Below are 24,550 nucleotides of genomic sequence, written 5' to 3' on the forward strand. Positions count from 1 at the left end.
GGAAGCCCTGTTTACATCTTTTTTTATGTCAGGATGCTATTCTCTAGTTTGAAATTGAAGTACTGGAAGAAATAGTTATTCTAAATCTGGATGATAAATTGGAGTAATGTTAAAACGTTCCATTTATTAGGTGTAGTATCTCACTGCATGAGATAGCCTTCTCCAAACTTTTTCTACAAATACTACTTTCTCTTTTTTAATCAGAAATATATATATTATATATATGGAATAAATATATATATAAAAGAATAAAATTTATACTGATATGTATAAATGGGTGTACAAGTCTCTCCTCCCTTTCTCTTTTTTTTTTTTTTTTTTTTTTTTTGTGGTATGCGGGCCTCTCACTGTTGTGGCCTCTCCCGTTGCGGAGCACAGGCTCCGGACGCGCAGGCTCAGCGGCCATGGCTCACGGGCCCAGCCACTCCGCGGCATGTGGGATCTTCCCGGACCGGGGCACAAACCCGTGTCCCCTGCATCGGCAGGCGGACTCTCAACCACTGTGCCACCAGGGAAGCCCCCTTTCTCTTTTATGAGGAAAGAATTTGTTTGTTTGCTTGTTTACATAGTTACCATTATTTATTTTCATTGTGAGAACCTTTAAAATTTACATTCTAGTAACTTTCACATATCAGTACAGTATTGTTAGCTATAGTTATCATACTGTACCTTAGACCCCAAATCTTACTCATCTTTTTTTTTTAACTGAAGTAGGTCAATTGACCTATGACACTATGTTAGTTTCAGGTGCACAATATAGTGTTTAAATATTTCTATATGTTACAAAATGATCACCAGGATAAGTCTGTAGTTACCATCTGTCATCTTACAAAGTTATTACAGTATTATTCCCCATGCTTTACACTTCATCCTTGTGACTCATTTATTTTGTAACTGGAAGTTTGTACCCTTTATCTCCCTTTGAGGAAAACTTTTTAAAGCAGATAAGGTCTTTCTCCTGATGGAACTCACAATTTAGAGTCTAATATTACAGTAAGTGCCATAGTAAGAGCAGGAAAACAAGTAAGGAAACATTGAATTCTGTGGCATAGAGGACAGAGATCCAATTAAGTTACAGAGACACATCTGAGCTGATCCTTGAAGGGTTGGTGACAGAACTAGGAAGGGCATTCTGCACAGAGGAACAGCCTGAAGAAGGCACAGAGTACCCCAGGTTATTCAGTGAGTTGCAGCCTAAACAGGAATGGATCCTCTAGAAAGTCTCACTATGGCTACTGGAGACAAATATGAATCAGGGTGATTGTTTCTAAAAGAGGAGTTGCGGGGTTTCCCTGGTGGTGCAGTGGTTAAGAATCCACCTGCCAATGCAGGAGACACGGGTTCGAGCCCTGGTCCGGGAAGATCCCACATGCCACAGAGCAACTAAGCCTGTGTGCCACAACTACTGAAGCCCATGTGCCACAACTACTGAAACCTGTGCACCTAGAGCCCATACTCCACAAGAGAAGCCACCACAATGAGAAGCCCACACACCGCGATGAAGAGTAGCCACTGCTCACCACAACGAGAGAAAGTCCGCATGCAGCAACAAAGACCCAATGCAGCCATAAATAAATAAATAAATAAATAAATATTTTTTTAAAAAAAAAAGAGGAGTTGCGGTTTTAACTTGTAGCTAGTAGGCCAGGCGTCACTATAATGTTAAGAAGGAAGACCTTGAAAAAAAAAATTCTGCAGAATGAAAACAAGGTTGAAGTCCAACGAGGGGAAAAAGCTAAATTATGCCCCTGAAACTCTCCACCTTTTAGGAAACCTACTCTAGGGATCTCCACATGATGGAAATTGCTTTCATTCCAGAGCTCACACCACTTGCTTATTTCTTTCTGGCTGCTTTTCCCTTAATTTTTTACTGCTTTGTTATGCAGTTCTCCAGTGATCCTTTTAGTAATAGATTGCATTTATTGAACTTGTACCATGTGCCAAGACACTCTTCCATGCTCTCTATGTATTCTGTTTCATTCAATAGCTTTCTTTTCTCTTCTCTTCATGATTTTACTTAATGCTGTTACTGACTTCCTTATATGTTACTAAATCAAAATGGTCACACAGCCACCCCCAGCTGCAGGGGAAGCTAGAAAACTGTGTATTTAGCTTTTTCAGCCTGTATAGTAGAGGCCACAAAAAAGGAACACTTGGGAATGGGTATGTCTGCTACATAAACCCTTTTCTTACTGCCCTACCTTGGTTATTTCTTTCATTTCTCTTTCTTCTTTCTTATCAATCCAACTCTTTTTCTGTAAAGAAAATCCCTGTAAAAAAAATTTCTGTAAAATTTTTGTAAAATTTTCTGTAAAAATTTTACAAAAAAAAAATTTCTGTAAAATTTTCTGTAAAAAAAAATTCCTTAAAGATTCTTCACTGTTATATTTGATATATTTATATATGTTGAAATTTCATGAAAGGATAAATTACAGATTAAATTTTCAATTTTGATTTGAATAGACTAACAGTTATCAAATTTTAGCCTTATAAAAGCAATTCTACAGAGGAAATGTTTACAGTATGCCTTAGGACGATCGATTGTACAGTAGTATTCAGCATAAACATCATATGCCAAAGAAGTATAATCTTTTATTGTACATTTCCTTTGTTAATATTTTAAGATGTTAATATTATGGGTCAGGTGGGAGTTGTTGTTTATTTTACCTAAACTGAAGCTTTTAGTTACAGTAAGTTGTTTTCCAAATTTATAAAGCAGTAGAATCATTTGATATATAAACAGTTGGAATGCTTTATTCATTCAGTAAATATTTATTAAGTACCTGTTATGTACTTGTAGGTATTGAAAAATGAAAGAGTTAGTAGGGAATGATATTTGAGAACAGACTGCCTATGTTCATGAAAATAAAAGCCTTAATAAACAATAATCGAATATACATAGATAGGTGTGGGGATGGGTGGGTGAGTGGGTAGCCAGATGGATGGATGGACAGACAGAGACAAATTGACACCTACTAAAAGTAAGATTAGTGTTGGGAATTCCCTGGTGGTCCAGTGGTTAGCACTTGGTTCTTTCACTGCCATGGGGCCAGGTTCGATCCCTGGTTGGGGAACTAAGATCCCACAAGTCACTTGGCCAAAAAAAAAAAAAAAAGATTAGTGTTATGATTAGTGGTATTTCAATACTGTGTTGTCTAAAGTATGTTAACTTTTTAAAAATTAAGGTTGACAGATTTGCAATGGAATTGGAACACAGCCGGGATCTGAACAATACCATAGTACATATTGACATGGATGCTTTCTATGCAGCTGTAGAAATGAGGGACAATCCAGAACTGAAGGATAAACCCATTGCTGTAGGATCAGTGAGTATGTTGGTAAGTAGATAAAGATCAAAGACAAATAGGAAGTTCATGACATATTCATATTCAAGTAATCCTTACTGGTTCACGAAGAGGAAAGACTATTGAGTTCCACCAGTTCTATCAGAGTATTTATATGTGTTCAATTACTGAATCCTTTCAACATCAGTTGAGGTACAAATTTTTATTTCCATTTGACAGATAAGAAAACAAACTCAGAGAGGGGTTTAATAATGTCCCCAAATTTATAAACCTGGTAAATGGTAGAGTGGCATTGTATCTTTCTGCTGCAAATTATATTTTTCTTAAGTAACTGTTCTAGTTAAAGAGAACTGAAAAAGAAAGAAGAGGAAATGTTATTCTAAAGCAGAGTTTTGCAAACAATGGCCTACAGGCCAAATCCAGCCTGCTGCCTTACTTTGTAAATAAAATTTTATTGAACACAACATTATAAATCAACTATACTCCAATAAAAATTTAAAAAATTTTATTGGAATACTGTCACACCCATTCATTTATTATTGTTTCATTAAAAGAGCAGAGTTTAGTAATTGCAACAGAGGCCATATGATCTGCAAAGCCTAAAGTATTTGAACCTTTACAGAAAAAGTTTGCCAGCACCAGTTTTGGAGTAACATGTTTCATTAATGTAAGTACTGTAATTAAGTGGTTTTTTCCATGACTTGAAACCTTTGCACTTCTGTGACTATGTTGCTTTTCCTATTGCCACCCTCACCGTAGAAGGTAAAGGTGACCAGGATAGCTGTGTGTAGCTAAAGATGTGTTGGGAATTAGAAACAGCAACTGGAGTATATGGGTTTTGGTATTAAAAAAATACAAAAGAAATAAGGAAGGTTCTTTCCTGTTCTACTCCTTTCAATGCCTTAGATAACTATTAACCTGATTCCCGAGTTATTTTATTATAAAACTGTAATCTATTCATTATCTCTGCTCCCACAAGTATGCAGGCAACTAACAATCCTGGTTCCAAAGCAGTGTTTGTAGGAAAGGATACTCTCCTCTCCTACAAATCATCAACTAATATTTGAAAAAAATATATTTAATTTTATTAAGAATATATATCACCATATATTTATGTGAAATTATGTATATGAACCCCTTCAGTACTTACTGGACACCCATTTATGCTCATGATTCTGTAATTTGTTTGGCCTGAGGCGACCCAGGACTGGAGCCTACAGGCTCTTTGGTGGGGCTAATGGCGGACTCTGGGAGGGCTCACGCCAAGGAGTACTTCCCAGAACTTCTTCTGCCAGTGCCCTTGTCCCCACAGTGAGCCACAGCCACCCCCTGCCTCTGCAGGAGACCCTCCAACACTAGCAGGTAGGTCTGGTTCAGTCTCCTATGGGGTCACTGCTCTTTCCCCCTGCGTCCTGATGCGCACACTACTTCGTGTGTACCCTCCAAGAGTAGAGTCTCTGTTTCCCCTGGTCCCGTAGAAGTCCTGCAGTCAAATCCCGATATCCTTCGAATTCCTCCTTCCGTTGCTGGCCGCCCCCGCAGTTGGGAAGCCTGATGTGGGGCTCAGAAGCTTCGCTCCAGTGGGTGGACTTCTGTGGTATAATTGTTCTCCAGTTTGTGAGTCACCCACCCAGCGGTTATGGTATTTGATTTTATTGTAATTGCGCCCCTCCTACTGTCTCATTGCAGCTTCTCCTTTGTCTTTGGATGTGGGGTACCTTTTTTGGTGAGTTCCAGTGTCTTCCTGTTGATGGTTGTTCAGCAGTTAGTTGTGATTCCGGTGCTCTTGCAATAAGGAGTGAGCGCACGTCCTTCTACTCCACCATCTTGAACCAATCTCTCCAGAAGCTGCAGACTTTTTAATGCCTAGGTTTCAGGACTCGCATAATGTCACTCCCTCACATTCTTTTGGTCAAAACAAGTCACAACCAAGTCTCTTGGTATGAGGAACCAGAACCCACCTTTTGACAGGAGGAACTGTAAAAGGTTGTGGCTGTGATTCATAATCCCCCACAAACCTAAAAGTTAAAGGAAGTGACATCTAAAGTTGTGTTTGTACTCTACTGTAGATCTAGCTTTTATATCAGTTCCATTAGATTTATTTATATTTAAAGCATTGGTTTGTCCTTCAAGTGCTGTCTGCACTTTCTAGTCCAGAATATTGACCAAGGATTAGCATAGTTTTGAATACTATCAAGATTTCTTAAACACCATTTGAAAACCATTAATGGCAAATTTATATTATCATTCTGAAATAATGCTTTCATTTGGTAGGTTTTGTTTGCTTTCTTTGAATTTTCAGTTGAGATTCCAAAGATTCCATTTGTGATTAGTTTTTTTTAAATGGTACTATGGCCTGCCACATTAATCTGGATTGTTGTCAGGTATCTTCATCAACAGGATTTAATAAGTAATGTTCTTTTTACTCTCGATGACAAAATTTTGGCTCCCTGTCCACCAATGCCGAAGAAAAAATACGGAGACAGGGTTTGGAGGAAGTAGAAAAGGGTAGCTTTATTCCTTTTGCCAGGCAAAGGGGGTAACAGCAGGGTAGCACCTCAAGAGCTGTGCCCCTTCCCTGGGTAATAGGGGAAGTTTGTATAGCCTGGGGCTTGTGGTCTAGGGTAGGTGATACGGCTCAAAGTAATGAAGGTCTTGCATTTCTTTTCTTCTGCAAATTCATGGCCAAAGCTGGCATCAGGAGGCTCAGCAACTGGGTCTGGTGACAGTGATTATCGGCCCGTGACCTTCTTTCTGAAATGAAGAGTGCTACAAGGGAGTGTAGAGGGAGAAGTGCCAGGTGCAAAGGGTCATTTGTATGGAGTCAGAGAGTAATCAGCTTTGTGAAGGACAAGTCTAGCTACAAGTGTTTGTTAGTAGTAACAGCTAAAGAATAACCAAGATTGCTTAACTCTTTCAGTCCTGTTTATGTTGTTTCCCCAGCCTATTCATTGATTCCTTATTTTCCTTGTTTATCAAAAAACAAAAGTCTCATTTCTATTTTTGCTGCAACACTCTCATAATTGTTTAGTACCATCTCGTAGTCAAAATGTTTTCACCAAAAAAGATATTCAAGCATTAAGAAATAAAGCTTAATTTTTAAAGTTCTTTTATGCTTTAATCACTTGTTTGAGAGTTGATTTAACTGACCATATATTAGAACTTTGTTTTGTTTTTTTTCTAGATCAAAAATTTACAAAATTCCAAATCCATACTATTATACTATACCATTACTTTGCATACTATTACTTTTTGTAACTTCTATACTATTTGTACTATATTGCTTTATAACTATTACTTGACTACTACTATGTTATTACTTTAATGTAACATCACCCACTATCATCTAAACTTTTATATATACTATATTACAGGTATGCATTAAATCCAATGAAGTTTAGTTACTGGAAATGTAAGAGAACCTTTTTATTAGCACGGTCTTGCTTATTACCTCACGTCACGTTATAAATATGGTACAGCAGTGGGAGAGGGTCATGGTGTTATACCATAACAGGATAAAATCAAAGCTTGATTTGAGACAGTGGCCTATAAAAGAAATGTCCTTGAATTGAAAATGCACATCAGTAATGTTTCTTTTGAAAGCATGGATCAATATGTCCATTTAGGTTTGAATATTTTTCCCCATGTGGTCCATTTTCTTTCAGACCACTTCGAATTACCACGCAAGGAGATTTGGTGTTCGTGCAGCCATGCCAGGATTCATTGCAAAAAGACTCTGCCCACAACTTATTATAGTGCCCCCAAACTTTGACAAATACCGAGCTGTGAGTAGAGAGGTAAGTCTGATGTCTCACCCCTACTTATAGCCTTCTGCTGATTTCCTGTCATCTACAGAGTCAAGTCCAAATGCTGTAGCACATCAGAATTTAGCCTTAGCTTATCCCTTTAAGTCTCCCTTCTACCACTTCCTCAGCTTATATGTCAAATACTGAGCTGCATGTGTGTCCAGAATACACTCTTCTATTTCCCAGTTCTTTGCTTTTCCATGTGTTTTTCTGTCTGCATAGAAAACTCTTATCTCCCCAGAAAACTCTGAATTGCCTTAATTATAACCTAAATTAACTTTAGCTATTTTTCTGTTAATGTGCAATGTACATTTTCTTCTAGAATCACCTTATATTTATAATCTACAGAATTAATTCCAAGTCATTAATTCCAAGCTCTTTTCTGAATAAATTTTTTATCAATGTTTTTAAACAGTAACAAAATTAACTTATTTTGATTAGCTGCTCTCCTTGCCCCATAATCTAGGGAAGGTGCTTATGAGCATTTAATATCCAGAGGGTGTAATCAAAGAAAAAGGGGAATAATCTATTGCTTTGAAAAGGTTCTCTGAAAAATAAAGATTTGATGATTCACTAAAATTGCCTAAACTGTCATATATGAAAAACTGCCCTTTTCTCTAATTGTGGTAACAACTGGACTATCATGGCACTGCTAAAACTTCAGTCATAAATTGAAATTTTAGTATACGACCTCAAACATTTTTAGACTACTGTGGCAAAATGCAGTGTGTTAAAGCCTACTGTCTGAATTGAAACACTTAAAAACTCTGGCCTCCCACTTACTACCATTTAGTCTCGTAAATTGTCTTTAGATTCACTCTTCTTATTTGTATTCCACCTCATTTCCCCTAGCAGTGAAACCTCCCCCAAATCAAAATGATACTCCACTTCCAGTTTTTTTAAAGTTTTAAAAAATTCTTTGAAAAACAGCCTGTGGAAGCAAGTGCTTTTGTGCCTACATCTGCAGAGGTGGTGGGGAAGGGGAAGCAGGTTCACACAGGTTACTGCTTATCTGTTTTACTGTATTCTTAAGTAGAGATAAAATGCCAACCATAAATATTATAAGCTTTTAATAAGTTTGAAAATCCTCCAAAGACTTTGTAAGAATTTTTTTAACTTCTACTTTAACTCAGTAAAACTTCTGACAGTACAACAATGAGAACTAAATTGCTTTTAGTTCTCTTTAGTTATTTACATAAGATGGAGAAATCTTTCTTCAAATTCAATCAGGATCTAACTAGTTTATTTGCAGATGACAAATGGATTCTTATCTGTAAATGAACTACAGTGCAAATTCACTGATTATAAATGCATTAATATTTATGGCTTGGTTTAAACGTGTAAGAAAAAGCCATTTTCGTTTTATCCAAAAAGAATGGAATAGCTTTAACTGCTCTCCAAGCCTAAGTGCTTGATTTTTACTGGAGTCTGTCTATTTTTGTTCTTAAAGCAGTATCCTGTGTAAAGGAAGTTAGTGAGTGTTCATTGTCTCCAGAGAGTACTTCTCATTCAGAATAATCTTAGTTGGCTGCCAACTACAGACGTTCCAGAGTTTCATTTTCACTAGAAAGATTCCATTTGAGCACATTGTAGAACTGGTTTCTTCTACAAGAACAAAGCTAATTAAGGTACTCTCTGAGCAAAGCTTGGCCAAGTTTTATGCCACCATTTTCTAAAATTACCTTTGACTCAGCTGTTCATAATTATATTAAGCTAAATCGCTTTCTTTTTATAAAGCATCAAAAAAAATTTTCTCATGATAAGGCAGACAGCTTTTAAACACTAGGTGAAACATAACATAATTCAGCAAGTATGTTTTTCTAATATACATATTATTTTGGCAACCAGTTCCTCTAACTTCAGCTAATACTTAAGTGGTTAAAAAAAGCTTTCATATAATAAAACTATCTTATATAAAAGGCATTTCTGGAATCATGCAGAGATTCTGATCTCTTTACATATTTCTTTTATCCCAAGATGCAACTCCAGACTTTTCCCCATCATTTAATATAGACACAGACTTATACTACAGATTTTGTCATCTTTTCCATTCTAAATCCTGATTTTTGTTTTCTGAATGGATACATGCATTAGTGTGTGTACTGAGTGGAGTTTTATGGACATATTATAATTAATTGGAGTAGAACTACTTTCTAAAGCAACATAATACCTTCATGTAAGAGTATTCCTTTTTAAAATGAACAAAAACGGGCCTTTCTCACCTTCTGAAATGACCCACGCTCTGTCTGTGGAGTGTGTTTCTCCCAAGGCCGCTCTCACCTTCTGAAATGGCCCACGCTCTGGCTGTGGAGTGTGTCTCTCTCTAAACAAGTTGACTTGGGGACTTCCCTAGTGGCGCAGTGGTTAAGAATCTGCCTGCCAGTGCAGGGGACATGGGTTCAATCCCTGGTCTGGGAAGATCCCACGTGCTGCGGAGCAACTAAGCCCATGAGCCACAACTACTGAGCCTGTGCTCTAGACCCAACGAGCCACAACTATTGAGCCCATGCGCCACAGCTACTGAAGCCTGCAAGCCTAGAGCCCGTGCTCTGCAAGAAGAGAAGCCACCGCAATGAGAAGCCTGCACACCACAACGAAGAGTAGCCCCCGCTCACCACGACTGGAGAAAGCCCGTGCCCAGCAACGAAGACCCAACGCAGTCCAAAAATAAATAAATAAGTAAATAAAATTTAAAAATAACTAACTAAATAAATAAATCCACTTCTTACCTAAGAAAAAGAAGAGCAAAAACAATAGTAAAAGGTAAAGGAGAGCAGGATCCTATTGTTCCCACTTCCGCTTTTGACTTGCCACCTAAAATTATGTTGCTTCACCATTTTTTCTGGGCCTATCAGAATGATGTTGTTGTTTATTTGAATCACTTATTATATATAGATATAGGTGGCTAAATAGAGATTGAATCAAATGAAGCTATTTCATGGTCTTCTGCCTTTGTGATCTACTTTAATACAAAAGAGAATTTGGACAAACTTGCCCTAGCAGTAAATTATTTATTCTCTAAATCCATGAGCTATTGATTATAGAATCCTTACTATAGTTGCAAAGTAAGAATATTAATGTTTCTTATCAGCTGTATGTGGCACGTTTTACTTTGGCAGCAAAATTAAACCATTTTGTTCCTTTCGAAGGTTAAGGAAATACTTGCTGATTATGATCCCAATTTTATGGCCATGAGTCTTGATGAAGCCTACGTGAATATAACAAAGCATTTAGAGGAAAGACAAAATTGGCCTGAGGACAAAAGGAAGTATTTCATCAAAACAGGGAACTCTCTAGAAAATGGTAAGCAATTTATTAGAATGCTCAGACTAAAAACAAACAAAAAATCCTTTGAATTAACCAGTTAACTCATTAGGATGCATAGGTGCAGGACTAAATATAGCTTTATTATGAAAAAGTATTAAAAATTAAAAATCAGGGAATTCCCTGGTGGTCCAGTGGTTAGGACTCCACGCTTTCCACTGCAGGGGGCACGGATTTGATCCCTGGTTGGGGAACTAAGATCCCACAAGCTGCACGGCACAACCAAGTGGGTTTTCTGAGATAAAGGTGTGGAATGCCACTTTTAAATCAAATGAGATTGTTAAATCTCTAGACTTTAAGAGTGTGCAGAGTCCCTAAACAAAGTAATTTCATAGCAGTTTTTTCTGTAAGATATAACTAACCAGGGGTTGGATTGCCTTGAATCTGAGGAGGTTCTTTGTTTATAGTGGCCTTTTTATGTAGCTGTTAATAGAAAATAGATTCTTTTTTAATTAGCCTTGAACATATCAAAATATTGGGTGGGTTTTTTTTCTTTATTTCCCAAATTTTCTATAATCTGTTTATACAGTGATTGCTGTTCTTAACCTTGCCGAAATTAATGACTCCCCAACTCCCTTCTTGGCCTTAGATCTTATTTTGATTCTTTTTATATATAATGAAACAAGTTTATGACCCCAAGGTTTTTTTCAAATGAGCCCCTTATTACCTACCCAAAACAATGCCAAAAATCATGCAGATAATACATGTACTGCTTTCAGTCCTCTGTCAGAGGTGTGATTACTTCAAATGCCAGCACTGCCCTGGACCCCTGAGCAAAGTTCACCTGGATGAAAAGGTAGAAATAGAGGGTTTGCTCAAAACCCATAGCCATGTTTCATGTGTACAACTCATTAACTGCTTCAGAGGGGACAGGCTGTGGTGGGGAAGCTCTTTGTAACTTTCCCTGAAGCAAAAATGGTAGATCCTCAATGCCATAAAATTCTAACTTTACCATTGTTTAGGGCTCACATCTTTGGAGCAAATTTAGTATGGACATTGAATCATGATTTTATTACCTTACTTGGAGCTCTAATGGAGTAGGTCTCTCTCTTTAAGAGAAACGTTAAACAATAAACAAACATAATTTCTGGACACGGGCTTGGAGCAAAAGGTTTTTTGCTCTTAGTATAACTTTATTGTTTGAGGAAGTGACACACAAAGTCTAATGTCACTTTGCTTAAAATCTTACTTTGTTAGTTCCTTACTTTTCACAGGAGAAAGGAGGGGAGCCATTAAATAGTTATGTCAAAGCATCCCCTGAGGGTGTCCTATATATAATAACTACTTTCACAATATGTTATAAAAAAATTATATTGGGACTAAGGTAAATGTTTTCATTCTCTACTAATGTTCTTTTCATTTACTATATGTCCACACTTATTATGAGGATGTGAATTTTTAATATCGTTGCTTTCAACATATTTATGTACTTTCCTCTTCATGTATTTCATATTCTTAAGCAATTTAAATAGTTTCACTTTTTTTTTTCATATATAAGTCCCTGTCGGCTGGACTTTCAGGCATGTCTGATTTCACATTATGCCCAGAGAAGCTGTCAACAGTGAGTTGGAGTCATGGCAGGTGGTTGATATACCTTCCTCTAAAGTCCAAGGGATTTTTCTGCTGTTTGCCCCTTTTCTAAAAGGCACAGTCTGTAAAGAAATAAAATAATAATTATTATTATTTTATGTTTATTCTCTCATAAATCTAGATGGTGCCAGGCAATGTAAAAAACTAAAATACTGTACTGTATACTTTTTAGCACTTGCCATCCAGATGGGATCTTAATCCTACTGTTTCAAATTATAAGAAACCTTACTTTAATATGCTGATCACCTCAGTTATGAGGCTTATAAAGATATTTCTTTCAGAAAGCAAATAAGAAACCACTTCAGCGGTTGGTTGCATAGCCAGGCCTCGCAGAGAAGTAGAGAGATTGAAACGATAACTACACCATTCAGCAGCGGCTCTAAACAATGAACCTGAAAACAGCATGCTTTGCTTTCTGCTGTAGTGTCCTGCTATCAGTGACTCACCTGAGGGCAGTGTGATAGAAGCATGAGGTACAAAACATGGCATAAGGAGCTGCAGAAGGAGGTTGTGAACGTGCCTTACGTGGCCTGCAGGTTTTCCGTAGCTCTTTACCTTGACTTTCACACATCTAGTTGGGAAAAAGAGGGTCCAGGTAAATACCATTTCAGCTGTGCCTTAGTCTTAATCCCCCTGAATTGCTCTGCATTTTAAAACCAGATAATGGAAAATGAAAGGAACTAAAGTACATAAATAATGGCTAGTGTAAGTTTGAAAATAAGGCTTGTTTTGTATATGGCCTGGGAATTCAGATTTGGAAAATACCTGTCTGTAACTTAATTCATATTACATACTTAAAAATTTGAAACTAATTAGGTGTCTGTCATTTTATTTATATTATCTTTATAAAATCTCTTGAAAAGGCCATCTTCATTTTTTAAGTATATGTGTCTTGAAACTAGAAATTTAATTTTTGCATCTGTATTTACCTTAATTTGGAAAACATTTATATGTAATAAAATTATGAAATGGATGAAAAAGCTCTGTTGTTAATCTTAGTTTTTATCAATTTTACACTTCAACTGATTTCTCCTCCATTAAGCCTGGAAAGTAAAGTCTTCAATAGATTTGTTCATAAGGACATTTTTAGTATCTGTATAGATTTAAGTGTATTTCACAGTTCATTTATGAAAAATGCAACTAAAATGAGATAATAACCAGATTAGTTTTTTTACTTTACTTTTTAATATTAATATTAGTTTACTGCCTTTTGATAATAACGAAGGCTTCTCGCTCTTAAACTTGGACCATGGTTAATCTGATTAGACCTTAAGAATTTATACATTTAAAGAAATATAACTTCCAGAAGTAATTTCTATTGATATCAGATGTGCTCTTAGTAAAAGTGATACTTTATAAACAAACAAGTCAAAATTAAAATCAGCATTTGAAAGAAGAAAATTCAGATTATTTAACATTTGAAAAGTTCTTCCATGAATGAAAAAATTTTTTAGGCTTTTTTCCCCCTCCAAAAGCAAAATTTATCTTTCAGGCATAATTGCTCTATGTTGCTTAACACCTTTTTCCTTATTCCTAAATTCTAATTTAAGAAGGTTCTTTTTTTCCTCTAGAGATGAGTAAAGGAAAAAAACCTTTCATCTTTTTGAGAAAAAAGTACTGTGAATCTAATTCCAATTCTGGGTTTCAATTAATTTCAGTACAAAAATTAGTGAGATTTACATAAGATATTTTGTTTTAAAATGTATACAATGGAAATGGATAATATTTCTTTTAAGAAAAACTTAGAATCAGTGTTTTCTTTGGTAAACAGTTAAAAATATAAATACTAACATTTCTGACCTTGGTTCTTAGAAAGCAAACTAAACTAGATTTGTTTTGTCTTTAGAAAGACTGTAGGGAAACCTAATTTATGAAGTATGTACTTTTTAAAATGAAGATGAATTACTGTTGCTGTTTATGATTTAGATAAACCAGGAAAGGAAGTTAATAAACTGCATGAGCAGGAACGATCCATCTCTCCTCTACTTTTTGAAGATAGTCCTCCTGATTTGCAGTCCCCAGGAAATCCTTTCCAAGTGAACTTTGAAGAACTGAATAATCTTCAAATACTCCAAAACTCAATTGTTTTTGGAACATCAGCTGAGGAAGTGGTAAAGGAAATTCGTTTCAGAATCGAGCAAAAAACTACACTGACAGCCAGTGCAGGTACTTAAAAGGATATTGATGGTTCCAATAGTTATAATTTTCAGACTAGCTAACATAGTGTAATATTAGTAGTTTCTCACTATAAAGTGTAGAATAACATTTTACTTAGCTGTTTTTTTATTAACTTCTGACAATATACCTATTCAGAATACTGTGAACCTATAGGTAAATTGGAATTAAGCACAAAAACCCATGTGTCCAAAGCAAAAACTTATCATAAAGCTCATGTAGCTATCTTTTTTGAAACACAAAATATATTTTAATTGGTTTTGGACATAATACTTTGTTTTCCCTTTGAAGACTTACAGTGCAAGAGAGACCACAGATGTCCACACAAAATATGGATGAGACAGGAAAAAACACCAACTAGCAACATAGCAATCTAGGATCATCTGGTGAAGGGAAAAAGAGCTTTACATATGCCAATAACTCATGAGGGTATCACTGTGTCTTAGCATAGAAACTGATATTCATGAGAACCCTAGATTATCTTGAGAAAGCTATATTATGATTGGGTTAGTCTTTTCTTCCTATGCCAAAGCATGAGAATAAGTAATAAATTTTAGAAAAATGTATATAAAAATTGAACTATTTGATGATCATAGTTGAATATACCTATTTCAAGTTATCTTAATCATTAAGACACCTAGAAATTATAAAACACCTCTCTGAAAAAGGGTAATTTGCTTTGTGAGTAGCATAAAAAGGATACACGCATTTCATTATCATTGTTTTAAATATACTGGAAACAGAATCTTTGATTTTTTTTTTTTTTTATGTGGATAATCTATACAGGAGACCTTTTCAAAGAGTAAACATCCATCCTAAATTATATTCTCCATCTTTTCTGTAAGACAGCCCTGTATTCCTACTAAATATAGTAAGTAAACTAATAATATCACTTAAACTCAGAAATTACTCTTAGACTTTAAAATACCATGGAGATTTAAATATTCCTCATTTCTGCTGCCACAATAACTAATACAATTCCTTTTCCTAAAACCATAGCAAGCCCTGGGAAGATAGATAGTAATCAAATGTTATTTTTAAAGTAGCATTCCACATTTCAGATTTTTGCATTTAATATTTTTTCTGTGTTGTTATCACATATTTTAAAATCATGCATATCATGTTCTTTGAGTCATCAGAGTGTTCTTCTTTTAAGGCATTGCACCAAATACAATGTTAGCGAAAGTATGCAGTGATAAGAATAAACCAAATGGACAATACCAAATTCTCCCTAATAGACAAGCTGTGATGGACTTCATCAAGGACTTACCCATTAGAAAGGTGAAATTTTATGCAAAATTTGTCATCTATATATATATACTCGGTGTTCTGAAGAAATACTATTTAGGATGATAGTAATCATTCTTTCAGAAACTTTTTAAGATGATAGCTAACAAGCAAGAATGATAATGGATGATTTAATTAGGACTTGAAGAAATCTTTCTATGAAATCCTAAAAGTGAGGTTTAGGAAGCTTGTCTGTTGAAAAGTTTGTTGAAAAGATTTAGAATTTTAATTGTTTTTGACCAGAAAAAAAAAACCCAAATACTTTACCATCTTTAAAATGGTAAAATGATTCCTCAGGGATTATAGAAAGGGTATATTTTATTATTTTTTACAGCTTCTAGATTATTCTGTATATATATGCTTTTTAAAAAATAATAATTGTACTATACACTATTTGACATTCTAGGGCCTGCTTTCCTGACTCAGCATAATGTGTATTAGTGAATCTAAATAAACATTTTCAACGCTCAGAAGAAAGTCTATATCAAAATATATAATGTATAATGACTACTGAATAGCTTAGTATATATAAAATATAGCTATAAAGCAGTGTTTTCCAATGTATTTTTAAGGTATGAATGGGTGTTCTGTTAAAAAACGTTCTGGGGTCAAAGAACTTTGGAATGTACCACCCTTGGTGGGTCACAAGAGATATTAATTTATTGAAGATTCATAATTCTTACAGTAAAAAAGTTCATTTAAAGTTTGTTTATCCTAGAAACAGACTGATTGTTACAGAGAACAAACTGGTGGTTTCCAGAGGGGAAGGGGTGGGGAGTTGGGCAAAATAGGTAAAGAAGATTAAGAGGTACAAACTTGGAGTCATAAAAAAAAAGTCATGGGATGTAATGTACAGTATAGAGACTATAGTCAGTAATATTATAATAACTTTGTATGGTGACAGATGATTACTAGACTTATTGTGGTAATTGATTCATAACGTATATAAATGTTGAATCACTGTGTTGTACACCTGAAACTAATATAATGTACGTCAACTATACTTCAGTTTTAAAAAATTAAAAGGGAATAAAAAGTTGTTTATCCTACCATTCCCCAAGTTTATATGACCGCAGAACTCTTTTTTAAATGCTTTTTAAAAATTCCATGGAATTTAAAATTTTTAATTTTCATGGAACACTAGTTTAGGAAACATAGCCAAAAAGTAACTAAAGCCGTTCTCTTGTGTGACTTTTGAAACTAGGCACATTATTTATACCTTTTATTAGTTATAAAATATATGATGAGATTATAATATCACTTCTTATCTTAATTTCAAAATGTATTAATGATAAGTTGATTCTTTTCTAGGTTTCTGGAATAGGAAAAGTTACAGAGAAAATGTTGAAGGCCCTTGGAATTATTACTTGTACAGAACTATACCAACAGAGGGCATTACTTTCTCTCCTTTTCTCTGAAACATCTTGGCATTATTTCCTTCATATTTCCCTGGGTCTAGGTTCAACACAGCTGGCAAGGTATCTGTATTTATAATTATTCTGCTTTTTTTTAGCATTTGCTGAAATAACAGTTTTCACCATTGAGATAGAGACTACAAGGATAACATGTTTTAAATTTCTTTTAGGCTAACTCAATTCAGAATATAATTTTTGAATTAGAGTCAAAAGATTGGTTGTGAGAGAAAACGAAAAGAGGAATAAAAAATCACTCCTAGGTTGTTGGCTACAACATTTGGATAGAGGGATAAGAGGAATGATGGGTGCTTTCTTTTCTGTACCTGCCTTGTTCTTTGTTCAGAACGTAAGAATATTGGTGATCAGATTGTGGGGGTGAGAAAGATGGCTCATACTGCAGAACTCACCCTTTAAAGCAAGTAGACTTAACGATTCCTTGAAAGCCTTCATGAACTACCTGTATTTCTTCTCTTTTCCAGATTTGTAAATGATTCATTCATTCAGTACTGAGTACTTTGCGTTAGGCACTGTTCTAGGCACTGGGGATAATAGCAGTAAACAAGACAAAGTCCTGCCTTCATGGAGTTTGCAGAGTAGTGTGGGAAATAAAAAGTAACCAAATAAACAAATGGAGAAAGTAAGGCAGAGTGGGGGCACATAGATGTTGACTTGGGGGGTAAGAGATGGGGTTGGCAGCGGTTCTCCAGAGACAGAGACCTGAAGGGGCCAGCCATGCAAAGATCTAAGAGAAGAGGAAACGGCTAGAGGAGAGGGCCTGTGTTTCCTCCCTGCCACTCTTTCATCCAGGTCTTAAAAAGAAGGATCCCAGAGCTAGAAGGGTACACTGTTTAGGGTGGGTGAAAAGAAGGCACTAAAAACAAGAATGAAAATTAACACTGGGCACTATTTTTACGATTTCGTTATCATCTTGTTAGCCTGCCCTCAAAATAACTCTTTTATATTCATATAGTTAAACTAAAGGAAAACAAGAAGATTACTGAGGAGGCATGTAAAATAAGTTTGATTAACCAATTAGACCTGCTATATCTTACAGAGATTGCAAGGCATGTGCTATTATTTTTCTCATCTCTCCATGCTCCTCATTCTTTCAAGTCCAGGTAGCTGACTTTGATCTTGAGTGGATATAATGAAAGATAAGAGAAAGACATCACAGTACTATAAATAATCCAGTACATGAAGGTGATGAGAAATAAAACTTTCTTCTTCAATCCAAAAATTATCCTCTTTTTATTTCCATAGTGCTTGAAAACAATACAGTTTTTAATATAATATAGCACATATTAACCTGTGGTAGAGATGCAGGTAATGCTTTTAAGTGAAATTCATAGGTAATTTTTAACCATATAAAATAGCAAACTTACCTTCCCTTCTATCAACATTCTCTGTTTCCTTAATTTGCTTTATTTTTTAATCTGTAGTACTTCTTCCCTTCTAACCTGTTCCATATTTACTGCTATGTTTATTTGTCTCCCTCCACTAAGATATAAGTTTCTTTATAACTATTTTTTTTGACATTTATTTAATTTACTTATTTGGTTGCACTGAGTCTTAGTTGTGGCAGGCGGGCTCCTTTGTTGTGGCTTGCAGGCTCCTTAGTTGTGACATGCAAACTCTTAGTTGTGGCACGCATGTGGGATCTAGTTCCCTGACCAGCGATCGAACCCAGGCCCCCTGCATTGGGAGCGCGGAGTCTTAACCACTGTGCCACCAGGGAAGTCCCTAAAATATAAGTTTCTTAAAGGCAGGCACTTGGTCTGTTTTGTTCATTACTGTTATCTCCAAGGCCTAGAACAGTGCTTGATTTATAATTGGTTTGTGAAATACTAGGAAAATGAATAATCTACATGTCATTTCAGCTTTTTGGTTTTAACTGCTCCTACCAGAGCAGCTAGAATCCAACCAAACTAGGTGGTTCAGATTCCCAACCATCATCCTATTGCTGTATGGCAAATTTTAACTGAGCTTCTATAGAGTGGTATAAGTGAATAATAAATAGGCTATTATTAATGTACTAGGCCAAAAACTAGATAATGGATATTAAATTATTTAAAATTTAATTATATCTTATAACTGCAAGCCATTATGCTACTACCTTCTGTTGGTTTTTGTAAGTTGTGATTTTTTATATTCAGACTTTTAATAGAAACAATTTATAATATCATCCTGTTTTCAAATTTGTTGTCTTTGATAGATATAGACTTGATCCATCACACATGTAATTATATTAGCATATCTTTCTACATTCTTTGGTGATAGTTTTATTTTTAGATTAAAAAACTCACTGTGTTGCATGATGTATAACTTTTAATCTAAAACATTGAGATCTCTAAAGGGTAACTGATGTAAAATCATCTTGGTTGACTAAAAGAAATTCAGTCTTCTTTGAGAAAGCAAATAAAAGCTTTTTTTTTTTAATTTCAAGGGATGGAGAGAGGAAAAGCATGAGTGTTGAGAGGTAATGTTTTGTTACTAATTATTCATAATTTGTATTATTTTAAACTAATTTTTAATTTTTAGTAAATTTTCACTGAAATTTAAAAATCTATTTGCAAACCAAGTAACAATTTTCATCAGTTGATACTACTACAGTAAATATTCCAGTGCAATGCTTTATTGTCTTTGCTTGCTGTGCTCTCAATGGGAAAAAATTTAACTGCAGTTATTTTTTTAAATGTTGGTTTTGTTCCTATTCAGTGAAAACCAAGCATTTTAGGATTCTAAATCTTAATTTATAGGCTTATTTATAAGAAAAATTATACTGAGTAGTTATTTGGGAAATTTAAGAAATGATGATGGAAATTCTTCATGAAGTTCTTCAAATATTGGTGAATAACCATAGACATCAAATAGTAAGATACTGATGAACAAGAGCTTAGAGGTGATCTAGTTCGGTGGTTTACAATCTTGTTTGAAGTCAAATGAAATCTTGATGGAACCTTATTGTTTTGGGAAATATGTCATTGTTTGAAAAGTCCCTCACTTATCTCCTCAAAGAACCAAAGTTCCACTAAGACATTTAAGAACCGCGGACCTAGTATAAGGTTGTGTTCATTTTGCACATATGTTATTCATGATCGGAAAAGCTGAATGACTTTTTTTAAAATTTTATTTATGTTTTATACAGCAGGTTCTTATTAGTTATCTATTTGATACATATTAGTGTATACATGTCAATCCCAATCTCCCAGTTCATCCCACCACCTCCACCACCCCCCCTTTTCCCCCTTGGTGTCCATATTTGTTCTCTATTTCTGCCTTGCAAACCAGTTCATCTGTACCATTTTTCTGGATTCCACATATTTGTGTTTATATACAATATTTGTTTTTCTCTTTCTGACTTACTTCACTCTGTGTGACAGTCTCTAGGTCCATCCACATCTCTACAAATGACCCAATTTCATTCCTTTTTATGGCTGAGTAATATTCCATTGTATATATGTACCACATCTTCTTTATCCATTCATTTGTGGATGGGCATTTAGGTTGCTTCCATGACCTGGCTATTGTAAATAGTGCTGCAGTGAACATTGGGTTGCATTTGTCTTTTTGAATTATGGTTTTCTCTGGGTATATGCCCAGTAGTGGGATTGCTGGGTCATATGGTAATTCTATTTTTAGTTTTTTAAGGAACCTCCATACAGTTCTCCATAGTGGCTGTATCCATTTACATTCCCACCAACAGTGCAAGGGGGTTCCCTAGAAAAGATGAATGACTTTTACAAGACAACACACTTTATCAGTAAATGACTGATAAAAATTGTTGTTTTAGGCTGTGATTTACATAAAAGCAATCAAAGGAAAAGAGGGGAAAAAAGCATCCAAAAGTGAGATAGTATCGTCCTATTTAATGATTTTTTCTTCTATTTTGTCTTTTGTTATTGAGAACATTGCTTGCTGTACAAGAATATTAATATTAACTAATATTAATATTTCTTAAGAAAGGGCCATCAAACCAATAGAAAAAAGTGACCAAAGATCTAATTAGTTAACAGAAAAGATGGTACAAATGGCTTTATAAACATGTGAAAATAATCTCAGTCTCCGTATAATTTAAGAAATTCAGATTGAAAATTCTCTGAGATAGCATTTTTCACTAATTAAGTTGGCAAAGATGCACACTCTATTGGCAAGACTATGGGAGTGAAAAAGCTATTAAACTCTAAAGGAGGGTGTACTAGTTTCTTATTGGTGGTATAACTAATTACCACAAATTTATTCTCTTACAATTCTGAAGGTCAGCAGTCCTAAAATTAAGGTGTCATCAGGGTTGCATTCCTTCTAGAGGCCCCAGAGGAGAATCCATTTCCTTTCTAAAAGCTTCTAGAGGCTTCTTGCATTCTTTGGCTCACGGCCCCATTCTCTATCTTCAACTCTCACATTTTGTCTTTCTTTGACTCTTACCCTCCTGCCTTCTTCTTACAAGGACCCTTGAGATTACAGTGGACCTACCTGGATAATTCAGGATAATCACCTCATCTTAATTTAACCACATCTGTAAAGTTCATTTCACCATGTAAAGTACTAGATTCTGAGAGATAAGGATTTGAACATCTTCGAGGACCATTATTTTGCCTACCACAGGGGGCAAGCAATTTGGCAGTATCTATCAAGATCACAGATACACATGTACTTTGATCCCACAGTTCTTTTTCTAGGCATACATTCCACTGGTGTAATCACATGTCATTTTACATGTATACATGGTTATGCACTGCATTTTTTTTTGTGATAGCAAAAGATTGGAAATAAGTTTCTACAAATAGAGGATTGGTTAAATGATCTTACATCTTTAAATTAGAATTTATGCTGCCATATATAAATGAAATTATTTATAGGGAACTCTCACCAGGATGAATGAGAAAAGCAAAGTGGTAAATAATGTATCTAATATTCTACTGTTTATATAGGGGAAATGTTTGCTTGTTTGCTTTTATATACATACAGTATTCTAGAGGAATAAATAATGAATAGGAAGCTGGCAATATTGGTTGCCACTAGGGAAGAGAACTGGGTAGCTGGGAATAGTTAGAAGCGGGACTTTTCACTGAATGACTATTCAGGGTTTGCTCGGGCTTTTTTACTGGTTACCCCACTCTCTCTTTAGTGTCTTTATGTTAATATGACCTTTCAATACCCTTGTGCAGATGAAGTCACAAGTTCTACATTTAATCTTACCAGCCCTCCATTTCCGGTTGCCTATTAGATGACTTTATGTAGGTGCCACGAACCAACCCCTTAAATCTACTTGAAGATAATTCGCTTACAGAAAATACACATGCAGTAATTGGAATGTTGTTCTCATTTGTACTTTCTTAAGATAATCCTCTGTAGCAGAGTCTGTATACATATGTATCCTAATGTTTTGTAAGTTTTGAGGGCATTATCCTTATATGTTGGTGACTTTAATCATCTTTTAAAACATATTGTAGAGAGCAAAAGCACCTTTGCTAATCAGTTTAGCTATAAACAATCTCCCATTATTTAAGAAGATCTTGGATGTTTTTACTTAATCATATCTTAGTTCATCTGAAAACTTTGTACTGTAGAAAATATAACTTAATGCTAGGCCATTTACATGTACTATATCATTTCTAAAGTATACTGAATTGTAGTTTACTTTGTGCACCAAAATCATTCTTGCCTTTCTAGGACATTCAGTGAGATAAGTAAAGCAGAAGAACAGTACAGCTTGTGCCAAGAACTTTGCAGTGAACTTGCTCAAGACCTGCAGAAAGAAGGACTTAAGGTACTTCATTTTTATGCAGTGTTCTTAGTTTTCTAAATTTTTAATAATAAAAAGCTACCTTAAATTTTTAATAATAAAAAGCTACCTTAAACCAAGAGTTAGATTTTGCATTTAAATACAAATTGGGATGTGTCAGAAAAGAGAATTCTTGTCTTCAATAGAGACAAATTGAATTCTGACCCTTATCTGAGGCCTATGATGAGGTCATTTTATGAGAAGCAACTTATGAGGTTGGAGTGACTCCAGTATAATTCCAGAGAAGTTTATATTACCTTGGGAGTACATTTGAATAAGTTCAAAATCAGAGTTATATTGGCAGTAAAGAATAAGGGATAGGGAAGGATTTCCCTAGAACTGTGCTTGTTATAAATGCCTTTCCAATTATCCTTTAATGTCATTGTCAGGTAGACAGTGACCTTCTGGAATAGGCATTTTGTTTCAAGGCCTTAATCCAGGTTGCTTAACACATTGAGAACAAAACCTGGAAGGCTTTGAACTTTGTATTGTATAATCTTCACTCACAACAATCCATGTTTAGTATTTTTCCAACATTCTCAAAACAGAGGTAGGGTTATTACAAAGTATAATACAAAAGCAGTAAAAAGTTATTACAAAGAAAGGGATATCTGATGAATATTTTCTTATAATCCTTCTCTTTTATACCTTAAATATATAGAGAGTTCTTTTTTTTAATTTTTTAAATAAACTTTTAATTTTAGAATCATTTCAGATTTATAGAATAGGTACAAGGATATTATCAAGATTTCCAGTATACCCAGTTTCCCTCATTATTAACATCTTATATTATCATAGTACATTTGCAAAACTAAGAAACTGACACTAACACATTTCTGTTAGCTAAATCCAGACAGTATTTTTGTTTTACCTTTTTTTTTCCATTCATGTCCTTCTTCTCTTTGTTCCAGGGTTCAGTCCAGGGAACCACATTGCATTTAGTTTTCATATCTTCCCAGTTTCCTCCAGTCTGTGACAGTTTCTCCGTATTTCCTTGTTTTTCATGACCTTGACAGTCTTGAGGGATACTAGCCAGGTATACTGCAGAATGTCTTCCAATCTGGGTTTGTCTGATGATTTTCTTATGATTAGACCAGGGTTATAGGTTTTTAGAAAGAATACCACAGAAATGAAGTATCCTTCTCATCACATCCCATCAAGGTATATGATAGCCACATGATATCACAGGTGAGAATAACCATCCTCACTTGGTTAAAGTAGTGTTTGCTAGGCTTCTCCACTGTGAAATTACTACTTTTCCCTCTCCATAGTCTATTCTTTGGAAGTGAGTCAATAAGCCTAACCTACTCTCACAACCTCCAGGAGGTAGCAGAATATACAAAACAAAATTTACTGTTTTAACTTTCTAAGTATACATTTTAGTGGCATTAAGTACATTCAGATTGTACAACCATCAACACTTTTGATCTCCAGAACTTTTTCATTATCCCAAAGTGAAACTGTATCCATTAAGCAATAACTGTAAAGGAGTTCTAACACGTAAATTTAACATAATATCTGGCATATAGTAGGCACACAATAAGTGTGAGCTGTCCAGAAGATCTTTTCAATGAAGTCCCTTCAGAAAGATTTTTTTTCCCTATCTTTTTAGGTACTGAATTAACCTCAAAAAAGGATTCAGTAAAAAGAAAAGTAATCAGTTAACTTTGCCCTTTATATAAAAGTCTTTTATAAAAAGTCAGTTGGGGAGGGAAGTAATAATTACTGACTAAAGTGGGATTTTTAGATTACTTATGAATTTCAGTTATTCTTTATGACAATTTTCATTATGGTTTTTTATTTTGTAATTGTAATAGTTAATATTTATTGCCATTTAATATACATCAGGCACTGTTTTAGGGTCTT

At 34.9% G+C, this 24,550-nt stretch overlaps 1 protein-coding gene across 3 annotated transcripts in view; it reads left to right on the top strand.

The window, feature by feature from the left end:
- POLK (DNA polymerase kappa) overlaps nt 1–24,550 on the top strand; it is a 64,880-nt gene that overhangs the window by 32,060 nt on the left and 8,270 nt on the right. For all 3 annotated transcript variants that reach the window (XM_019929818.3, XM_019929819.3, XM_019929817.3), the window contains 8 exons: nt 3,186–3,338; nt 6,971–7,102; nt 10,261–10,414; nt 13,952–14,191; nt 15,357–15,481; nt 16,799–16,965; nt 19,346–19,378; nt 22,573–22,669. In XM_019929818.3, the coding sequence (XP_019785377.2) occupies nt 3,186–3,338; nt 6,971–7,102; nt 10,261–10,414; nt 13,952–14,191; nt 15,357–15,481; nt 16,799–16,965; nt 19,346–19,378; nt 22,573–22,669 (1,101 nt within the window). The remainder of the gene's footprint in view (nt 1–3,185; nt 3,339–6,970; nt 7,103–10,260; nt 10,415–13,951; nt 14,192–15,356; nt 15,482–16,798; nt 16,966–19,345; nt 19,379–22,572; nt 22,670–24,550) is intronic.

The sequence above is a fragment of the Tursiops truncatus genome, chromosome 3, assembly GCF_011762595.2.
Source record: "Tursiops truncatus isolate mTurTru1 chromosome 3, mTurTru1.mat.Y, whole genome shotgun sequence".
In the NCBI taxonomy this organism is placed as follows: Eukaryota; Metazoa; Chordata; class Mammalia; order Artiodactyla; family Delphinidae; genus Tursiops; species Tursiops truncatus.